The sequence below is a fragment of the Podarcis melisellensis genome (genome assembly GCF_964234715.1).
Source record: "Podarcis melisellensis genome assembly, chromosome: 1".
In the NCBI taxonomy this organism is placed as follows: Eukaryota; Metazoa; Chordata; class Lepidosauria; order Squamata; family Lacertidae; genus Podarcis; species Podarcis melisellensis.
Window position 1 is genome coordinate 75303310 of NC_138528.1, and position 23533 is coordinate 75326842.

Consider the following 23533-nt stretch of genomic DNA (forward strand, 5'->3'; position numbering starts at 1 on the left):
ATCCTTGAGGAATGCATGGCCTCAGGTTGTACCTCCCCCCATATCTTTTAAGTTCCAAGATGGAGAATTTCTCCTCAATATGGAAAGCTTTCTTGAAGAACTTCTTGGAGGGATCTTATCTTTTTTTCAAGAAATCCCTCCATAAACTAATATATTCATGTGCATTATTCATATTACCGTGTCATTTTCAACTGCATCTTTCAACATGTAATTCTTTCTTCTTTTTGTCCCAAGTCCTAGACACTAAGAATAGTTCAGCCAAAGCTGTGCAAGAGTCCCCAAGCCATGTGGTTTCTAAGGCTGCAGGGAACTAAGGACAAAACTAAAGATACCCTTAAGTCTTTGCTTGCTTCACTGATAGTTATGTAATCATTATTGTATTGTCACCACCATAGGTGCTTAAAGATCCAGAAAGCAGAGAGCTTTCAGAGGGTATAAGAAGGGTATTGGTCTAAGCGTGTAGCTTTTTGGATTGGTGAGATTTCTTTGTTTGGCCAAGCACACTGAAAGTTAGGCAGCTCCCAAGGGACTGAAGCTTTCTTGGGTTTACGTACAGTTCTCTGGAGCCACCCCCTTTCTTGGAGGGAGGTGGGGAGCTTTCTAGTGTACAGCATGCTGGGACCTGGACAAAAACAGACTTAAGGTACTTTCTGAGAAGCACTTTTAATTTTTGTGTGCTTTGCTTAGCCCTCCCTCATTATAGGTCTGCTTGCAGATGCTCTTAGAAAGCAGCCTGAGAACGCTGCTATTTGTATGTGCTTGTGCAGGATCTTGCTTCATTTTCTTAGTGAGAGAAGAGCTTAGGGAAATGATGCTTGATTTGGAACTAACCTGGGCACATTCATATTCCAGGCGAGGTGGTTGTGTAGATCATGGCATCCTTTGCTGCAAGGGTGGCGACAATGTTCGTGTATCTAGTACCCAGGAATAATCTAGGTACCGTACTTTTCCGTATTTAAGACTCTGTTTTTTTCTTCAAAAATCATGCTAAAAAGTGGGGGTCGTCTTATACATGGGTAGTGAATAGGGTAGACATTTGATTGGTTGCTGCCGCAGCTGTCAACAACTATTGTGCATTTTATTGGTTGTTGTGTCAATGGGTGGTGTCAATTGAGTGACGCTCTGGCAGCTGGGCGAGTAATTGGTAGCTTCTGCCAGCGATGTGACAGATGGGACGTGAATTTTGTGATGTGTGCGGATGAGCAATTTTTGGCAATTCCCCTTAGCTCAGCAACTCTGTTCCATCTGCCCCCATTTTCTTAAATTTGACTCCCTAAAAATTATACACGGGGCGTCTTATAGACGGAAAAGTACGGTATATCCTTATTGTGCAAATTTCTATAAGTAAGCTGCTTGTTAATGGCTCAGGCTACAATTCTTGATAGCAATACGGGTGTGGAAGATACATGCATATACACTTTTTTTAAAAGAAAAGAAATCGCACACTTGCCTGTTGGACTAGGCAAGCTGCTTTTCTTTTCGAATGTCTTTCCTCTTCAGCCACATAATCAGCTACGCTAAAAGCATTTGATATATCTCCGCACTATGTTATGAAAGCCCTTCCTTAATATATGGTGGTATTGTAGTTTTCAAATAAGTAGCTAACAGAATCTTGGTGACAACCAGCAAATGCATAGTGTCGTTTTACTGGCAGTCAAAGTCTGTTATCTTCAAAAATAAAAAATCCAAATTAAGATTAATCCCAATAATTTGACCATTTACTTCCAAGATTTGCAACCACAACCTCTTCATTGAATTACAGTTTCACCAAAGATGCATGAATTTGAAATACTATTTAGAGCACATGAACTAATTGGTTTTGAAGAATTCTGTTTATTCCAACACAAATCGTCTGCTGCCTTAACTGTCTAGTATTGAAGCTGCTGAAAACCGTAACAAACTGATGAAATTTTAATACTTTTATGACTGGCATCTTTTATACAAGCTCCTAAATCAATAATTCTTATCAACATCTCTCAACAAGCAATTTTTTAAAGGGTACTTTTCTTAATAAATGTCTTGTTCAACAACTGCCTTCTTAATTAGTTGGCTGACGCAGCAATAATTAATGCTTAACACGTTTTCCCAGCAAGTGATTCCAGGCAGGCCTCTCAATGCTCTCCTCCTTGGGAGAATTTAGGATAAGTGCCACATGTTCGATGGCTAAGCAATTTAAAATTCCATCATCAGTCATCATTTTGCAGGATGACTGCGTGTAATTATGCATCATGGCTGCCTGTTGATCACTGCAACTCTCAGGCTACAAATTGCTATTTTTCCAAGCAAGGTAGTTTAACCTATTTATTCTAATAGAGACCTTCTAAAATCTATGAAAATGCGCATTTATGCAGGGGTACCTTCTTCCAAATTGAGGTGAACATTGGAAATAAACTTTAGTGTACAGTCTAATTGAAGCATTTCACCAGAAGTTGATATCATTTGTTCTTAGACCAGCAGAGAGTAGGATCAACAATCAAAGTCAATTCATCTTAAGTAAACAAGCTTATTTCCTCTTTCTTTACAGAGAACAATACTCTGCATCTCATTTCTTAGATGCCAGTTTTTTGGTGTGTTTTTTTATGGGATTGCTTGGATCTAGGTTGGCCTTGGCAAAGTAAATTACTTTACCATTAACCTGTCGGTCACTATAGAATGGTATTTTCTATGGATTGCAGCATGTCCAGAATGCTTTTTTCTCTTTTTCTTTTAAAAGCTACAGTCTTACCATTCTGTCAAGGTGGGCTAACCTGTCAAAAACAGTCCCACCGTAAAGAGTGACCTGTCAAGTGTTAAGAATGGATAAACTGAAAAGAACAATATATGGCTTACTGAACAAATGCTCGAGGGGAAAAATTGGGATATAGTCTGTAGAGCCCAATGCCCCGATGCTTTGAAAATAACAGGGAAGTGCAGTATGGGCAAGGGAAAACTTAATTAACACTTGCCACTAGTAATAGAAACAAAAAGGGGAAATAGCATGTAAGAAGCAAACACACAGACTAAGTTAACCAATATAACAGCAGAATGATGTATTAAATGTGCATAAGTAATTATGAATTCATGGTATCACTTGCCTGGAAAAAGAATATCAGTTTAAAAGTAAATTTGATGTGTTATAACATATTTACATTTCTCTTAATCTTAAACATTTGTGCACGTTAACGTAGAAGCTTAAGTGTTAAATTTTGCAGAGTAATTCAAGTTACTGGATCAGTTGTATGAGTGTTTTAGAGCATCATTTAACTTTCTCTGTTAGTTCCCCACCTGTGTGGTGGGCGATGGAGAGATTGTGACTACAATCTACAGTGGTGCATGGAATCTGCAATAGGTTCTCTGGGGTTATTGTTGTTGTTTTATATAGAATTTCCTTAATTGAAAGCTTTTCTAAGTGAAACTTAGAAACTTCAAAAAGTGAAACAGCATATGTGTACAAGACCCAGTGCTTTTATTTTATGTGAGCTTGAAAAGCAGCTTGCATTGGCGGGGGGGGGGGGGAAGTGGGAGCTGTTGAGAAGAGAATGCTCTAAGAAATATAGGGTTGTGTACTTACACTGTGTGAGTGCTGCTCCGGGTCCCATTAAACTTTATTTAGAAATGTCAAGGTTTACATATGGTCACTGCTTTCATTAAAATGTTAATGCTGCTTAACTGCTCAAATAAAGTATGTCTTAAGTACACAGTGCTGGTGAGAACACTTTTGAACCGTCTGTTGTTGTTTTTTAATAGGACTCCTGAATTATTCAGTGAGCTCACAGGTACATGGCACAGTTATTCTCAAATTGTGTTTACCCAGTAGCTTAAATGCCACCCACTGTGACGTTTATTAGCACACCCGTCTGAGGGCCCTACACAATGCAGAGGGGATGGTGATCTCTAGCAAAGGGTGTGTTCACACCTCTCTGACAGCAGAAACTGAGCAGTAATTTAGGCTGTGTTTATATTACCAATTAGTCTGCTTCCAGTTGTCTTCCATTGCTAGTTTTTGAAGTTTCATGCATATGACATTAGCAACAGTCAATATCGATTCTGCAGTTCCTTGAGAAATACAGTTGTTGGATGTGTTTTTCCTCAAACCAGCTTCAGTCCAGCTGGGAAACTTGAGCCACATTCACTTCACAGATAAGCCAGGTGCGTACATTTGAGAGCGCCAATGCACATGCATGGAGGAGCACACCTGTGCAGATGACAGCTTCATAAATAGGAGCTCCAGAGGGGTTGCAGGTTTGGGAAAACTGAACAGGTAGCAAAGGTGAAGACATCCCCGACCCCTCACTGTGTATGGCAAGGTGCAAATGTGAATTGAAATGCAGAGGGGGGTATGCAGAGGGAATGGCTTCACTACATTTTAAGTGGCTAATGTGTATCTTATTTTTCCATGCATTAGACAAGATTTTTTTGACTCAAAAAATGGGGTCGTCCAGTACACAGATAGTGGCATGGGGAAGAGAAGCTGTGTGCTGCCAGCCAGCCGGTTGGCAGAAGCGCACATTCCTCCTATGCCACTGTGCAGGGGAAACACTCCCTAGATCATTTCCTGTGCGCAGCAGCATCAGGGGAGGTTGCGCTCCCGCCAACCGGCAGGCGGGTGGGAGCGCAACTTCCCCTGATGCCACCTTGCAGAGGAAATACTGCTGCCAACCGGCTGGCGGCCAGGAGCGCAACTTCCCCTGATGCCACTGTGCGTGGGAAAAGATCTAGGGAGTCTTTCCTGCCTGCAGCTGCGTGGGGGGAGAAGCTCAACAATTTTGGGCCATCTCCCCTCATTTTCTTAAAATTCAGTCCCCAAAAATAGAGGGGGGTATTATACATGGGGGCGTCTTATGGACGGAAAAATACGGCATATAGCATGAGCAATGAAGTGCTTACATTTGATAGGTAATGCAAGTGAAGTGGAAGGAATAGGTTTAATCCCCACTGAGGGCAGCATGTACAGTGCAGGTGCTTTACTACTGAAGTAACTTCTGCAGCAAACTACTTCTGTTCGAGAAATAAGTAAATATATATAGTTTTTTGGCCTAAGGACTCCCACGGTAGGTACAAATGAACCCAGGGAATTCTAAGCATACATTGTGAACTATCATCTGTTCAATCTTTGAGGAAAGCCTTGGCGGTTGAAAATGTACAACTGGCAATCTGATATCACCAAGTTAGCACTGTTACATCACTTCCAGGAGTGGAACTGTTCCTTAAAATAGATGGTGGAGCGATTTGGAAGTTGGTAGATTAAAAGAACACATCCCAAAGTGCAGAGTTTAAAATATGCCCCTGCACATTCTACCAGCTGTAATCTTTTTTCTTTTCTTTTTTTTTGTAAAGAAAAAGGTATTGGAAGATTTTTCTTCCAATGTACAATAGACAATTTTTCTTGCACCATTATAGATCATTCCTGTCTCGAATGCTGAAGAACCACAGCATTTTTCGCATCCCAGCCAAAGTGTGTCTTCTACATACAGCACCCTTCAGAAATCATAGAAGTCCCACCCCCTCCTTGAACCTTTTCTCTCATGGTTAAATGCATCAGAATGTGTGTTGCTTTAAGGGCCTGGCTACCTTAATATTTTTATTTATGTTCAGGGGTTTGATGCCACAATTTTAAATAAAATTGCTCAATCTTTGCTAATCCCATATGTAATTGGAGCCCTGTTATCAACAGTGGTATTGCTAGTGCACTGAGAGGCATGTAAGAAGAAATGACAGTGACTTGGCATGGTGTAGCACAAACACATGTGCATATGGACTGCTGGAGCTTGGAGATCTGAAGCCATGCCACTCAGGCTAGGAGCAAGTACAGAAAGAAGATCAGCCCCTTTGTGGTCTTTACTAGAAAGCCAGTGTGGAACAGTGGTGGACTTGTAATCTGGTGAAGTGGGTTCGCTTCCCTGCTCCTCCACATGCAGCTGCTGGGTGACCTTGGGCTAGTCACACTTCTCTGAAGTCTCTCAGCCTCACTCACCTCACAGAGTGTTTGTTGTGGGGGAGGAAGGGAAAGGAGAGTGTAGCTGCTTTGAGACTCCTTAGGGTAGTGATAAAGTGGGATATCAAATCCAAACTCCTCCTCCTCCTCCTCCTCCTCCTCCTCCTCTTCTTCTTCCTTCCCCATTTTATCCTGTATCTGCCTGTCACTGTATCTCCTTTGCAATAACCACCTGTATGAATTTTTTCAAGGTCACAGCCACTTTATCAAAATAAATCTTCTCAGTGCTCTCACCAGCTCAGCAGCAGACCAACATTACTTGTGATGCTTCTTAGGGCTCTGTCAGTAGATCGATGGCCATGCTGTCGCTGTCTGGCAACGCTGATTTGGCACTGGTGGCAACAATGAAAAGTGGAATATTAAATATTAGGAGATCATATAGCCCCAGTGCTCAGCGAGGTTATTAACAACATCCTCCAGGGAGGAAGGATTCCAGATTCATGGAGGGAGGCACATATTACGTTAATACCAAAAACAGAAACAGAGAAAATGGATATAAGAAACTATAGACCAATTTCCCTGCTCAACAATGATTATAAGATCTTCGCAGATATTATGGCGAGCAGGCTTAAGAAGTACTTAATGAGAGCCATCCATAAAGACCAAGTGGGTTTTTTACCGAATAGGCAGTTAAAAGATAACGTCAGACACTTAGTGAATATTATCGAATATCTGGATATGAAGATAGATATCCCGGCAGCATTAATTTTTATTGATGCTGAGAAAGCATTCGATAATGTTTCTTGGAACTTTTTGTTACGGTGTATAAAAACAGTAGGAATAGAGGGCCCCTTTTTAGAAGGGATAAAGGCAATATACTCAGGGCAAAGGGCAAGGCTGATTATAAACGATAGCCTCTCCAGCCCTTTTACAATAGCGAAAGGCACAAGACAAGGCTGCCCGTTATCCCCCCTTCTCTTTATTATGGTTCTAGAGATATTGGCAAATAAAATAAGGGAGTCATCAAGAATAAAGGGGATAAAAGTCGGAGAGAAAGAGTACAAGCTAAAGGCATATGCTGATGACGTGGTGTTAACTTTAGAGGAACCAATGAACAGCGTTAGTAATACTGTAAAGATCTTAGAAGAATTTGGCAAATTGGCGGGGTTCAAACTAAACAAGGGGAAAACTAAAATTCTAGTGAAGAATTTAGATGAAGTGGCAAAGACCCAGTTGGAGCAAATGAGCGGCATTAAAGTAGTAAAAAAAGTTAAGTACCTGGGAATATGGATATCGCCAAAGAATATAAACTTATTAGAAGATAATTACACCAAGGTCTGGCAAGAAATTAAGAGAGATCTGGACATTTGGAATAGGCTGAAACTGTCTTGGTCAGGAAGGATGGCTGCGATCAAAATGAGTATCTTACCAAAACTACTGTTTTTATTCCAGAATATCCCTATAATAAGAGGAACATCATGTTTTAAGTCCTGGCAAAAAATTCTGACGAAATTCATATGGCAGGGGAAAAGGGCCAGAATTAAATTCAAATTGCTGACGGATGCGAGAGAGAGGGGGGGCTTCGCAGTCCCAGATTTAAGGCTCTATTACGATGCTGCCTGCCTCTGCTGGATAAAAGACTGGGCGACTTTAAAAAACCCAGACTTACTGGACCTTGAAGGCTTTGATGCCAGGTTTGGCTGGCACGCTTATTTATGGCAAGATAAAGGTAAAGCCCACAAAAGCTTCTCAAATCACATTATCAGAGGCCCCCTACTAGAAGCCTGGAACAGAAATAAAAAAGTAATTGAAAGCGGTACGCCTTGGTGGATCTCCCCAATCGATATTATAACGCTCAAAAAAACAAACCAAGAGGGGGAGAGATGGACGTATGAGGACCTCCTAGTCAAACTGGAGGGTGGATGGAAAATCAGACCCTATGAAGAGTTAAAAGGAAAACTAAACAGCTGGCTTCAATATCATCAGATTAATGCGTTGTGGCTCGAGCATAAAAAAACAGGGATGAGTGAAAAAAAATCGAAATATCAGGTAGAAATATTGGAATCTAATAACAAACTCCTCTCTAAAATGTATAAACAATTGTTAAGCTGGGAAACCAGAGATGAGGCAGTTAAGGGGGTCATGGTTAAATGGGCCAGAGATCTGGGACATAATTTGGAACAGGAGAAATGGCAGAAACTATGGAAAAAGGGTATGAAGTTCTCGGCATGTGCTACTCTCCGAGAAAATCTAGAGAAGATGATGTACCGATGGTACATCACCCCGGCAAGTCTGGGGAAGATGTATAAAACCGGTGATAGCACATGCTGGAGATGTAAAAACAAGGTGGGGAACTTCTTTCATATGTGGTGGACCTGTGAGGTGGTGAAAGGATTCTGGGACCAAATTTATGAGGAACTAAAGAAAATTTTAAAATACAACTTCCCTAAGATACCGGAAGCGTTTCTTTTAGGAATGGTAGGAGAAGAGATTAAAAGAGAAGATGAAAACTTCTTCCAATACGCCACGGCGGCGGCCAGGATCGCGTTGGCGCAGAATTGGAAAACATCTAACACCCCCACAGTTAAAGAATGGCAGACGAAACTATTCCAATATATAGAACTAGCGAGGTTGACACAAAGAATTAGATCTCAAAATAATACTAAATTAAAAAATGACTGGAGTAAATTTCTGGGCTATGTTGAAGTGACTTATGGAATGTTGAAAATCTCAGTGGATGGAATTTAAAACCTGTAATGTTTGAATATTGGTAATGATAATGTAATCAGCGAGTAAACTATAAGGATTGTACAACCCAAACCGGGAAGGATGGAAGTCACAGTGTACGGAACGATGTTTTATTACCCTCTTTTGGTTTTGTTTTTCTTCTTTCCTCTTTCTTTTTCTGTTTTTCTTGTGCCTTTTCTCTTTTTTTTATTTTTATTTTTATCTTTTTTATTTTGTTCTTTTTTTTTTCTTTCCTCTTTGCTTTTTTGACCCCCTATTGTATGTTCTGCCGCGGTTTGTAGATGATTGTATGATTGTGTAAAAAATTTAATAAACAGAGAATAAAAAAAAAAAAAAGAAAAGTGGAAAGCCCTGGAAGTGCACACTTTCAGACCCATTTTAGGTGTTGGTATCATCATCTTCTAGGCCCAAAGGAAAGGCAGTATTCACTTCTGTGATTTTTATCCAGTAAGGTGCTGTTGGATCTCTCTGACCTTGTGTAGCAACATAAGATTTACCTTTAACCACTTGTAAAGGCAGGATTTAAATGTATAGAAATTAAGTTTCTCCAGTTTAGAAGAGACTGCACTTCTCCTTTTCTGCGCGCGCATGCACACACACACACACACGGGGGGGGGGGGGAGAGAGAGAGAGTCTTGATTGAAATTTCAGGATGTGCAAAGCTGATTATTATTTGATGGAAATCAGCTTAATGTCTGTAGCATCTGAAATGGAAGCTTTCTAGTAAAATATACAGCTAAGGTTGATTGCTCTGAACAAAATGATGAGCAGAGAAATATCTGTCATAATAAAACCTTACACTGATTGGGCAGATGGTAGCTTAACACAACTTAGGGGAAAATAGAAGAGATAGAATGGCTTTTTGTGTGACACAAAGAGAAGCCCACCAAGGTTTTCTGGCCTTAATAGCCACCCAGAAACTTGGGGTCAACAGCTATCTGCCCGTCCCTTAAGGAGCAGCATATTGCACTTGGCCTCAGGCTGTGCGTCTGAATCTTAACATGAGGTTAGAGATGATCCCCACGTCCACCTTATGGAAGACAGAAGGGCAGTGTTCCTGCTGTGCTTTAAATGCCCACAAAAACAAGCTCTCCAGCTTGCAGCTGCAAAGGGATGGGTAGGGATTGCCCAGCAGTTCCACTGCATTTCAGAGGCTTTGGGAGGGCTTTGGAATCCATTGCAAAGGAAGCAGATGGTAGCTGTCCTTTTGCATTGCAGTTCTTTCCATGTGCCTTGGAAGCACGGGACAAAGACAAACCCCAGCCGCCTTATTTAATTTCAAGCTGGAGTGTGTGTGTGTGTGTTGGGAAGACTGTTCATACCACTGAGTTGTGCTTTCAGGCACCTCTGAATTGCAGTGCAACAGCAGGGAGATTCTCTGCATCGAGGATGCAGTTCCTTATGCTTACCACAATGAGCATGGAAGTCATAACCCCTCTCTTAACACAAGTTATCTGAATGCAGCCTTGATGTTCTTCCTTGTAACTTCCAGCTGTTACAGGGGTCACTAAACACACAGTCCTTATAGGTCTTTTAAAATCCATGTTCATTATTGACATAGGTGGTGCTCCTTGAACCAGAGATTCTGCAAACAGTAATAGAAAATTCAGACTTCTCTACTAAGGGCTGCCATACTGAAAAGAACTCTTGTGTGAAAGACTTCAAGCAAAGCGAAAGATGAAAGTTGGTGTTGATTAATTTTGACGTGCCAAAGTTCTGCTCATCTTCAAAGAGCATTTGCCTCGTTCTATTTTTGAATGTAGTAGAGGGCAGGGGATGAAGGTCACCCACTTGGAAGAACAATAGCGTTGGGGTACTTGCAAAATGGAATTGAAAAGGAGGAAGGCATCCACTATGAGGGCTTTACCAGAAATGGACAAAACCTGTTTGTGAGATCCTTATTTGTAAAAGATGATAGATAAATAGTGTACGTTGCCTGGTACTGAACTGAAAATGGAAGCAGGTGGAAATATAAATACCACAAGATTTCTCAATTTACAGAAGAAGGGGATATTGACATTGGCTTGTTTCCCCCCACAAAAAAGGAGAGGGAATTAAAAAAATAATAATCATTTCCAATGCAACCAGAACTGGAGGGCACATAATGAACTGTAAAAGAAAATAGCAAATGTATGATCATGCTATGGTACACCTTTTCTCAATAAGAAGGTTTTTTCTAATGTGTAGCAAACTCTTTTTTTGCTGTTTGAGAATGTAGAGCTACATGGTATGGTTGATGCCGTACATGACAGCTCCAACTAAATAATAATAATAATAATAATAATAATAATAATAATAATAACAATAATAATATTTATACCCCACCCTCCCCAGCCAGAGCCGGGCTCAGGGCGGCTAACACCAGTAAAATTACAGTAAAAACATACAGTCATACCTCGGGTTGAATGTGCTTCAGGTTGAGCGCTTTTGGGTGGCGCTCCGCGGCAACCCAGAAGTAACAGAGCGCGTTACTTCCTGGTTTCGCCACTTGCGCATGTGCAGATGTTCAAAATGACATCACACGCATGCACGGAAGCAGCAAAATGCGACCCTCGCATGTGCATGCACAGACATGCCGTCACGTCTTACGTTCCATTCAGGATGCGAACGGGTACCACTATAATAGGAAAAGAAAAACCAATTTAAAATACAGGTTAAAATGCAATTTAAAATGTAGCCTCATTTTAAACGTAGCCCATAGATCATATCAATGTGTGGCTGGAAGATGGTCATTTTAAAATATTATGTTACTCTTGCTATATATAAATTCTAGAGAGAATTCAGGAATTCTGTTCTTTTTTTCCTTTTTTAGGTATATAGAAATCTTGAAGGAGCATAAACCTAAGCTGGTTTGGGATGAACAAATAGCTGAACACTATTTTGAATACAAAAAGTGAGTTGCAATCATAAAATGACCCCCCCCTTTCTAATATTCATTTGTTTATTTTTAGACAAAATTCATGGGAGCAACTGCCTCCAGATTTTACTTTACTCAAAGTAGAGGAATGAAAAACTGTTGTTGTTGTTTTATTTAAAAAGTAAAAAACAGCATAATAATCAGTTCAGCAAGACTCAATGCAATTAGATCAATAGCAGGATTTTGCCACCTTTACAATAGACAAGTGCCACTCCTTTAAGGAAAATAAGAGGATTCAGTGAGGAGTTAATGTGAAACTATCCTTGATTTTAATAGCAATCCAGTTAAAATTATGCACGTGAATCAGGATATACTTTATTTTGTTGTAAATTTCTAGTGGAAATTAGACACCAACCTATTCTCAAAAAGTAGCTTTCAAAGGGTGACATTAAATGTTGGGTTATTCCAGATGCTCTGTCTCCACAAGTATATCAGCTTGCCAGACAGAAAGATCCCCTTCCACCCATATGCTGTTCTGGGGTTTCTCCTGACCCCGTTCCCTGAGCCAATTTTTAAGGTCCAGAAGAACACGATGGGGAAGAGATGGGGAAAGCCCCTACAGCGCAAGGGAAACCCTTGTTTAGAGCTTCTGCTGACGGGGTTCGTTAGGTAAATCCTGCCCAATGTCTCTTGTGGCATACTTAAACTGGCCACTTTTTAATTGCAAGAGCCCTATGTTGGTATCCTACTTGAAAATCACCGCTCCCTGGTTGCTCCTACATGTACTGTTTGCAGCAAACAGCGCCTTTGGGTGCAAATGGCAGTATTAGTGAGCAAATGTAAGCGAGCTTTTGAGAAATGTGAATAACATGTAGCTTGGCCCTAAGCATGTCCTCGGAGACTTGAATGCCAAGAGACATTGAATTTAAGCAGTGCAGGTTGGGGTGAGGGGCTGCCATTTGCCTTTAGATCCTTTTAAGACCACAACTCAGAAAAAGAGTGAAACCTTATCTGTGGCATTCCACCACGTGCCCCTTTCTGAACAGCTGCTGTTCTGCTCATCTCCTTGCTTTCCATTAGGTAGTGACCACCTATATAATGGTTTGACCAAAGCACTTTCCTCTTCCACCTTCCCACCCCCTCACTTTAGATGGATTTTGGCTACCCATACGGCAGAAAAGTATGTCCACTTGTGAAGCATCTCATCTGCAGTCACTGAGAAGTCTAGATTCTAAACTAAATGCAAAAGCCAAGAAATGAAATCATAGAAGTTTAAACAACTTATGCTCACCTTCAAAACCCTTTGCCCTTCAATCAGCCATTGATTATACCAGAAGCTGCTTTTGGACAGCTTTGCTAGTTCTGAGTTTTTTTCAGCCTGCAGGCTCCTTAAAGTACAGTCTCTGTCTCTGTCACTCTTTCTTAGTATGAACTTCTTTATTTTATTGTACAAACAACCCATAATTCTTTGTCTCTCCCTTCTCTGTTCCCTGGAAAGAAACAATTTCACGGTGGGATAAAATACACAAGATATATGTCTCATGATAATATCAATTTTCATAACTGTTTTCTCTTTTTTTTGCTTTGTAGAAGTAAAGGAGGCAAGCATGCAGTCTTCTATCCAACTTTAAAGGTATGCACCCTTCTGTTTTGGAAACAAAAAGGAACATGGCCAAAGGCTCAATCTGATTTTAATGGAGTTGGAATGCATCCAAAGCACGAGTTTATTTTATATACAGTTACTCCAAGGCAGGATGTATACATCAGCTGAATAAATTGGTTGCACATTACATTCTTCTGTTTGCTAGGAATAAATTGTCAGATTACTTAATGACAAAAATTCAAGGCAAATGCTGTTTAGTTTAATGGCTTCTTATGAAATAAAATGAAAGGTATTTATGCTGCTTAGTTTTTGTTTCTGTGCAACGCCCCCCCCCAGCTGATCTGTTCATAATGTCTATATTCAGCAAAATTAATTATCCTTCATGTGTCTCTTGTGTTTTGCAGTCCATCCAACTGCGGTTAGAGCTTGCAAAGGAACTGGGCACAGGAATTGCCATCTGGGAACTTGGCCAAGGACTGGATTATTTTTATGACTTACTTTAAAAATATGACATCCTTTTTTCATTGACATTTCATCTTCAATCAACTGGAGCTGGAGGGGGGTGCAGGATGGATTTTTTTGTGGGGAGGGGGGCAATGTAATTTATATGGAATCAGTTTCAAATTTTCCCAATAAAGAGTATCTTTTGAGTTATTGCGCTTCATGTAGTGCATAGAGATGGGGTAAGTAAGGAGAGCTGCCAACTCCAGTGTTCTGACAAGGTTGCAGGAGAGTTGACTACAGCGAGAGGAGGTAAGAGGTATTTATTTTACTGGTTCTTTTTTCATGTTTAAAGCTAAGTCAGGGTGTAACACTTGCAAGCCGATGCTTGGCATTCAGTGGGACCTACTCACAGGTAAGGATGCATAAGATTCCAGTGCTAAATTGAGTGTGTGCAGTACACTTGATCATACAGCCATTTAAAAGTCTTCAATCCCTGCAGTTGCACTTTAACTGATTGGATAACGTATGTGTTGAGAGATGTCAGGAGGGCAGCAACCTGTTGAGTCTCCCTTTACCTCATGCTGGCTTTTGAGTCTACCATCCGTGGATGACACACGGATCTTCGTTGATCCAAGTGACAAACCTGGCTGTTCCTCTGGAAATCACAATCAACCACAGCATCCTTCTGACGGCTCTGGGAGTTGGTGGCATGGTATTGTGGTGCTTCTACTTCTACTTGCGGACTGATTTGCAGAGGGTTGCACAGGGGGACTTCTATTTGCCCACCTGGTGCTTGTGCTATGGGATTGCACAAGATGCCAGAAGGGATTCCTCGAGGCCACCTGGGGATTTGGGAGTGCAGTACCACCAGTGTGCTCTTGACACCCAGCTCTGTTTTTCCTTGGCATCTCAGTCAGGAGGGGCTGTGGAAGTGCTCAGCTGCTTCCTGGATTTGATAAGGAGCTGGTTTTAGGTCAGTAAAACTGAATCTTAACCCTGACAAGATAGGGGTCCTTCGGGTTGATAGTTCTCAGGTTCACACAGATGGTAGGCAAATAGTTCTGGATGGAGTTGTCCACCTCTTGAAGGGTCAGCTTGCAGGTGCTCCTTGGTCCAGCTTTGTCTTTGGAGGCCCAGGCGACCTCTTTAGCATGAGATGCCTTTCACTGGTGCATCAGCTGCAGCATCTGCCAACATCCCAACTGGAGTAGTGCGGTGTGTTATTTGTAGAGCTGCCTCCGAGAATGGTTTGGAAGGCTCACTAGTGCTGGATGCAACAACCAGTTTTGACTGGCACTGCTTGCATGGATGGTATCTGGCCTGTTTTAAAAGAACTCCACTGGTTGTGTATTCATTTGTGGGCCTTATTCAAAGTGCTGGTGTTGCTTACTTCCAAATGTCACCTCCATCAGAGATTAGGGTTTTGTTAAAAAAAGGGGGGCAAGAACTAGCACCTCAACAATGGACTATCCTCCCTAGCAGATATGCCTTGTGCCATCTTTGCCATCCTTTAAAAGCCAGGCAAAAAAACTTTTTAGTTACCCAGGCATTTCAAAGCATTTTTCTGTCTCAATTATTTTAGACCTACTATGCTTTTACACACCTTTTAGCTGCTGGTTTTGTTGTCACTTTTTATTGTTGCTTTGTTTTTCTGCAAACACCCTTGAAACTTTGGATAGAAGGTGGCATGTGTATTTATTTCTTTTTTTATAGTTCTTTTATTATCTTTATATCACTCCTTTCTTCCACCATGGAATCCAAGACAGCTCACGTGATTCCCAGGTGGTTACCTATCCAAGCTTTGGCCAGACCCAAACCTGCTTAGATTCAGCAAGGTGGTGGTCTAATGGACCTTCAGATCACAGTAACTAAAATAATTTCTGTGCAGAGAAGTTCACAGGCCAAGAAAAAAGCACCTGGGGAAGAGACAGGCTGAACAGGTTGGACGCACTAATAACTTTTAGCATTTTTAAATGCTTAAATATTCTGCTATGGGGTTGCATTCCTTTACTGCTTAATTTAAAGCTTTCTTTAAGATGAAATGTTCCTCATATGCTTTTTGCATGTTTTCATTCAAAAGAAAAAGCGCTTTTAAGTGAAGAAGCGTGAGTGTCTGATACCACTGCTCAGAGGGAATGCTAGGAATGTGATTTCACAGAGAGAGGACAGGAATATTGTACACCACCAGAGACATCTATGAGGTCGTACTTAAAGACCTGCTGATGTTCCCATTTCTACTCACAGCACTTGCTAAAATAATGGTGGTACTTTTGTCCCCTCCCCACTAATTAATCTCAGCAGGGAGCTTGCCTACATCTGCTGTCTTCAAGCAAATAAATCCTCTGCAATCCAGTGCTGATTAAAGTCCCATTGATTTTCACCTCTCTGATTCACTTCTGGAGCCTCTTGACTCCATGTGTATTATAAAGTATCCCACAGCTTTCCTAATCAGGCCCCTGCCCCACTTTGCTGTATCAATACAGCTGTAATTTGCCATGTGGATCTTTCTATTCATTTAACCTGAAGGTTGCTGGTCCAGTCAAAAGGAATTTGAAGTAATAATGAGGGACAGAGGCAGCAGTTTGCAGAGGTAACAGGATGTCCTGGGAGGTGTGCTATCTTCCAGGTGCAAAGAGTCATGATGTGAAAGAAAAGTTGCCATGTCTTATAAAGCCCATTGACCACAACCCCTTCCTTCTGATTCATGTAGGTACAAACGATATTGCCAGACATAGCGTTCGACATATGACAAGGGCCTATGAGACTCTGCAGGAAGCTGAAGGGCCTGGGGACACAAAAGTGGCTTTTTCAACACTCCTTCCTGTTGAAGGTCAGGAAGAGAGAGGAATTAAACCACTGGCTGTGCAGGTGGTGTCAGGAAGAGTTTGACTTCTTGGACCATGGTCTCTGCTTCCCTAAGGAAGGCCTTCTGGCCAGAAATGGACTGCACCTCACAGTGATTGGCAAGAATGTGCTTGCTAAGAGTCTCGCAAACCTGATCAAGAGAGGTTGAAACTAAATGGGGGGGGACGACAATATTACAGACGACAGGGAAACACCTCGTACTGGGGATAATAGCTTCACTGATGCACAGAAAACTGAGGTGATGCTCCAGAAACCTGCTAAAGGGCAGGAAACTACAAGAAATCAGCTGGAGGGAATGATTTGTGGTTTCAGTTATCTCTATGCTAATGCACAGAGTATGGGAAACAAGCAAGATGAATAGGAGCTCTTTTTATTTGTAGCTTTTTACAGTTTTATATACACATATCATATTTTCATCCTTATGTATAATGAATAGGAGCTTTTAATACAGGATGGCAGATGTGACCTAATACTATTAATGTCTATTAATAGTGAAACGATCCCCCTCTCCTCTCCCCACATGCTATTCAAAGCGATCTCCTGACACACACCTCTGACCCAGTTTTGGAGGGTGCAAGAGGCATGCGTCAGGGAGGAAAGGGAGAAAATCCCAGTTCCACATGTCATTGTGCAGAGCATCTGCTGACAGGAGTCATTAGTTAAATCCCACCCAATGTTTCTACATTTGCACTGTGCTCTCCTATCCCCATACAACTTGGGAACAATCTCTGCTGTGGGTCAGGCAGGGGGGAAAAGTGGTGGTAATAATGATGCCTCTGTAGGGGGTTCCCCCTGCCAAAAAAATTAAAAACTTGGGAACAGCTAGGGAAAAGGTGGTTATTATATTATAATGTTTTAAACTAACATTTATTCAGAGTAGACTCACTGAAATTAATGGACACGATAAACTTACAGGCATTAATTTCAATGAGTCTACTCTGAGTATAGATTAGATGATTACAGCCCAATGCCTTTGCACTGGTCTCCCCCAACTCCCAACCTAGGAACAAGAAAAAGATAATAATTCCCAGGCTAAATCTTGCATGTCATTCCTTTTGCCTTACCCTTCCAGATTTGTTCCTGATTGTCTCTCCTGGATTTGTTACTGTATTCCTGTGTTACCTTCATGCTTCTTTCAGCAACTTGTTCAGACTGTTAAGTTGAACCCGTAATATAATGCTGCAGTGCAGAGTGTTCCTGTTCAGGATTGCATCCCATCAGCCATGCCATTTTTCTGGATACTCCATTCTGTTTCCCTGGTCCAGGTAGGGCTTATTTTTCTTCTCCCCTTGTGTTTTCCCCACTTAAAGGTTTCTGTACATCTGCAAACCTTGAAGCTCCTCTGTGCCTGCCAGTTTTGGAATCATAAAGATTGGCAATTGGAGAATGAGTTTGTTGTTAGTGTATATGGTCGTTTACTCTGTTTGCAATCTGGATGGTGTTCACTTCATATAAATTCTGAGTGTGTTACTTATACTTTGGAATTTGTTCTGCTTTTAATATGCTATTTTGCAGAGTGCTCACTTTCAGTCTGTGGTTTCTTTCAGATAATGTTTATGTTCAGTTCATTTCCCCTTCCTCTGGTTTGTTTTGCAATCTGATGATCAGTGTGCATGAGTTTCATTTGCAATGTGCACAAGTTTGATGAGGTGCACATCAATCTGTTTTATTTGAGTTCTCAAATGTGCCTGAAAGGAGACAGTTTTGTTGGTGGCGGTGTCATAGTCGGAATTACTTATTTGCAGGAGTCTCTTAACAATGTACAGCAGAACATCCACTTAATTAAAAACAAAAGCAAAAGAAACACCTTCCATGATTGTGAATGGACATTATAATCTTCAAAAGATATGGGAGAAATGAAGAACTAATAATAGACTGGACTAGCAACATACAAGGACTAGATCATACTGTAGCTGGCCAGCTAAAATTTAGGATTTCCTTGTAAATTCAGCTGGTAGAGTCTTACCAGAACATAGCGAGCAAGAACTGTGGGAGTGTTTTTGAGGCACCAACTGCTACTACCGTGTCTGGTTCCACATTTAATTTCAGGACTGCCCTTTTTCCAGACATCAATTAGACAATCTCTCCTGTATACCCAAGAAGCATATTGAATGGGGGGAAACACAATAAGCACCACCACATTAAGCAGTCACAGAGATGACTAACAGAGATGCTAACTACAAGTCCAGGGCACAGGAGCCTGGCCAAGGAGGCTAGTTCAGGTAAATTTCTCTTGACTTTCAGTCTGTGGTTTCTTTCAGATAAGTGCCCAGACTGCATTCCATTTGTTGCAAGCAAGAGCAGATGCATTCTCCCTCAGCTCTTATTTTCGTTTTCTTATTAAATTGTGTATCCCCACTCCCTAGGAGTGCTCTTGTTCATGGTGTCAGTCAACCTGGAATAGGGCCTGAGTAATGCAGTTCAGGCCCTCGGACAGGGGAGATTGATAGAAGGGAAAAGGACAGGTTTCAACTGCCACTCTAAAATTCTGTTCTCCTACCAACTGTTTGGGGGTCATGTTTGGAATTTTGAAAAAAAGTGTTCTGGGCGCACACTCACAAAATGGCTGCTATCAGGGCACAGCATAACACCAAACAGCTGCCACAACTAAAGGGACAGAAAAAGGACCACAAAATGGTGTTGGCCTGCTCTTCTCCATAAACGGAGGAAGAAAAGTCCCTATATCCCTATGTCACAGAGCTCTTGGCACGTCTCTGTTCTGAACACAATAAAGTGTTGGTGTCCAATCCTGGCATCCTGCTAAATGTGGGCAACTTTAAGGTGGTCTGCTCATTTTAGGAGAAGCTGACCCAGCACAAACAGGAACTAAGCAGACTCATTTGATCTGCCCAACTTTTGGTTCCTTTAGGCCAGACTTCCCCAGCATCGTGTCCTGCAGAGGTGGTTGGACTATGGCTCCCATGATCACTCAGCATTGGCCGTGCTGGCTGGGGTTGAAGAAAAAGGGCCCTCAGACCACCTTGTAACTAACTGTAAGCCGACTAAGTCCACAATAACAGCACCCAGAATCCTTCTTTGGAAAGTCTCCTGTTCCTGGGCCCCCAAAGCCCTCTGAAATCTCCAGAATTTTACTGGGCAGAAACATTGTACCCAGCCCTACTAGAAACCACCAGCTTATTTGTGGGTGGCTCCACTTCATTTCCAAGCTGATAGGCTCTTGTGGGGCGCGGGTGGTGCTGTGGGTTAAACCACAGAGCCTAGGATTTGCTGATCAGAAGGTCGGCGGTTCAAATCCCTGCAACGGAGTGAGCTCTCATTGCTCGGTCCCTGCTCCTGCCAACCTAGCAGTTCGAAAGCACATCAAAGTGCAAGTAGATAAATAGGTACCACTCCGGTGGGAAGGTTTCCGTGCGCTGCTCTGGTTCGCCAGAAGCGGCTTAGGCATGCTGGCCACATGACCCGGAAGCTGTACGCCGGCTCCAGCGGCCAATAAAGCAAGATGAGCGCTGCAACCCCAGAGTCAGTCACGACTGGACCTAATGGTCAGAGGTCCTTTTACCTTTACCTCTACCACTTCATTTCCAAGCTGATAGGCTCTTGACCAGCAGCGTTTTTCGTTAGCAGGAGTGATAAATAACATACCTGAGAAGGAGAAAGTGACAGTGGACTTCCATTATCTTCCCTGCATTTAAACATATGAAGACAAAGGACTATCAGCACCACAGTGTAGCACAGGAAACTTTTGCTGTTTGTTGAAATGATTAAAATGTTTTATACCAGTAGTATAAAACTCTAAGATGATAGAGCATTTTGTCAAGTTAAATATAAATTATAAGTAAGCGTTATTTGTCTGGGGGAAAACATTGTGAGAATGCAGTTTTGCTCAATACTGTTATTAGGCTGTTCCAAATTGCTTGTGTTAGCAGTTAGGCATTTAAGATGGGACAAAACAGCTGTAGAGCCAAAATAAGCCTCTGCTTTTCTTAATTAAGCTTTTTTTAATTAAGGGGGGGGGAGTGGAAGGGACTGCACAGATAATCAAGCATTTGAGACAGCCTTGTAATGAGTTGGCCTATAGATCCACCTGGCTGAGCCTTCCCAACCTTGTGCTCTCCAGATGTTATTAAAACCCCATCATCCCTGGCCATTGGCCACACTGGCTGGGGGGTGATGAGCACTGGGAGTCCATTCATAAGTGGAGGGCACAAAGGTTTTTTAATATCTAGGTGATATCTGGTTCCGAGGGACCTTTTAGCTTTTCTAATCCTAAGAAGAGCCCTACTGAGTTAAACCAAAGGCCTTTTGTGTCCAGCATCCTGTTGGCCAATTAGATGAATGTGGAAAGCCCATGTAACAAAACAAAACAAAAACAGGAGTTAATTTATCAGTATGTCAGTGACGACAAGCCTACTGTGTGAAAACATATCAGAAATGTTAAAGCCGAGCCCCAAGGTTCAAAAGCTAGTCTAGCATTGTAGCATACATGTGTGAATCAATAGCAGAATGGGCATTTGCTTGAGCATTGCAAGGCTCATACCTAGGAGAAACTTGCTTCCTTGTTGCTTTTCAGTTTATGCCTCAGCCTGTAGCATTGTTGGCCAGCCGATCAAACCAGAAGATCATTGATATGTCTCCCACTGAAAAAGAAAAGTAGAGGCTGGCATCTCTTACACAACACAGAAGCAGAAGGGTGAGTGTTATATGAAAAGTGCTATGAAAAAAGACCTTTCAGCCACATTTTAAATTTTAACAGGATTTATATAAGTGGCAACAGCTTACTTTTTAGCCTTAAGGGCTTGGGTAACAACAGATAAAAGCTTCTGAAATGTTTATTGTCTCTCTCCTTCTTCTTTTTTTAACCTTATCTATACAGAATTAATGACTCTTTCCTTTGGAATCTTACCTTGAGTGCCTAACAGATATCTCTTAGGGCTTTGGGAAATGTGTTGATAGGGGCTTCATACGCAAGGACTTTAAAGTACAATATAAATCGCAGACTGCCCCCCCTTCCCTCCCACAAATATTGCTTTTAACCTGAACCCATCAGCTTCTACTGCAGTGTAGAGGCTTGTTTGGAAACCACTATAACTGTATCTATTGTGAGGCAAACAGAGCAAAACTGAACCATCTCCCCACTCATATGCTAGCCTGTATCTCTGAAGTAGCCAATATGTTGTTGGACTACAACACCCATCGGCCCCAGCCCCATCATCAAGGATGATGAGGGACAATGGGTATTGTAGTCCAACAGCATATGGTTGGCACAGCATTGGCTACCCCTTCTCCAGGGGAATTGATTCTATGATTCTGTCTGCTCCATACTCATTTCAGTGACAAGAGAAGGAGAGTTTGGAATCTGCCAGGCTTTAAGGCAAGGTGGAAATCTATGGAAGAAGCAGCAGTGGCCCATAGCGTAAAACGAGGCTTGCTGGATAACAAGTGTCACCCAGACTGTGTGGATGTGGGGGCATCTCTTCCCACATGGAACAGGGTTTTAGATGGCAAGCAATGGCATGTGGAAAGAGGGTTCAGATTATGAGAAGTTTGGAGCTGCAGGGTGGAGAGCAGGGATGGTGGTAATTAGGAGCTATGGTGGAACTGAAAAAGGGGTTTTGGCAGACAAGTTGTACATTGGGACCATACAGTTAGGGCTATTTTATAACCTAGCCGCTAGTCTTACTACCTCTTTTATAAAAGCTTGTGATCCCTGTCCATAAACAAATTAGGCTGTGGCTTCTGAATATCTACTGAGTGGGAAGTTTTCCCTTCCAACAGAGTTGAATTTGCATCCATTTTAGATTCTTCCCCCTTCCATTCACTTAACCGTTTAACATTTTCTGCAGCTGTGTATTTTATCTTCCGTTGGCATAAATAGCTACACACAGAGATCCTAAGATGGCAGCAGCTGCCATCTTCTAGGTCTCCCTTTGACAGTTCTGAGCCACCCCTGCTGGTCTTTGTGACAAAACCCTCAACCCCCAAAGCTATGAATTTTACAGTAGCTCCTGTAACAGGATATGGGTAATGAAATATGAGCACGGAGGAAGGCTGAAGTGTGATGATGGATTGATCCCTCTGAATCATGTCATCTCCGCCAGCTGTTTTGTAACTAAGTGAAGTGACAAGATCATTAATGCAGACATTTCCCTCTAAAAATCCCATCACTATCTTCATTAGCACTGGGTCACTACTGGCTCTCTGCTTTGATTGCTGGTGCTTATTTCAGTTGGGTGGTGAATTTCAAGCAGCTGAGAAATGCTGCGGTGTGTTTGGCGACTGCAGTTGTTAGCAACTTGAGTACAGGAGGAGTCAGGCAACACGCTGCAATCTCAGCGGAATAGATCAGCCAAAGGCCACAGCTAACGGGTAGATTTTGCTGCATGCAATTAACATAATCTGAGCACCGCTTCATGCTTTTTCTTCAACCGTTCTCCAAAACATGAGAAGCTGAAGTGAGGGCTAGCACAGTTTTTTATCTGGTATAGATTGAAATGTGGCGATCTGGGGTTTTTTATTTTAAAAAATCCGAAAAGCCCCCATATTCCAGGAAACTAATGAAAAGTTCAGGTCTTCTGGGGCCAGGGGTGAGAAGGGGGTGAGATTCTGGTTCCTGAGAGGGAGAGAGGCTTGTAATCCTCACTCTTGCCCATGCAGTCAACAGTGATCAATAAGGGATGAGTATTGGGGGAGGAAAAGGACGCGGGTGGCGCTGTGGGTTAAACCACAGAGCCTAGGGCTTGCTGATCAGAAGGTCGGTGGTTCGAATCCCCATGACGGGGTGAGCTCCCGTTGCTCGGTCCCTGCTCCTGCCAACCTAACAGTTCGAAAGCACGTCAAAGTGCAAGGAGATAAATAGTGTTTTCGTACGCTGCTCTGGTTCTCCAGAAGTGGCTTAGTCATGCTGGCCACATGACCCGGAAGCTGTACGCTGGCTCCCTCGGCCAATAAAGTGAGATGAGCGTCGCAACCCCAGAGTCGGCCACGACTGGACACAATGGTCAGGGTGTTGGTTTCTGCTTTCTTCTCTGTGCAGCGAAGTGCTTGTCACGAGACAGGTTGTTTACATTCCACAGAGTCTGTACTGTTGGAGGTTTTCCCACGGGAAAGGAGACTGGATATGACGTACACTGGTTTCCTGTTT

General features: G+C 42.1%; 1 protein-coding gene across 9 annotated transcripts in view; it reads left to right on the top strand.

Moving 5' to 3' along the window:
* The window catches only part of CHID1 (chitinase domain containing 1), a 138898-nt gene that overhangs the window by 86245 nt on the left and 29120 nt on the right, over window positions 1-23533 (top strand). For 5 of the 9 annotated variants that reach the window (XM_081922439.1, XM_081922437.1, XM_081922436.1 and 2 more), the window contains 3 exons: window positions 11475-11555; window positions 13110-13152; window positions 13527-13772. In XM_081922439.1, the coding sequence (XP_081778565.1) occupies window positions 11475-11555; window positions 13110-13152; window positions 13527-13625 (223 nt within the window). In that variant the 3' untranslated portion in view covers window positions 13626-13772. Of the gene's footprint in view, window positions 1-11474; window positions 11556-13109; window positions 13153-13526; window positions 19071-20016; window positions 21083-23533 lie in introns of those variants that run through there. The other 4 variants (XR_014171075.1, XR_014171076.1, XR_014171077.1 and 1 more) reach the window with 2 other exon arrangements.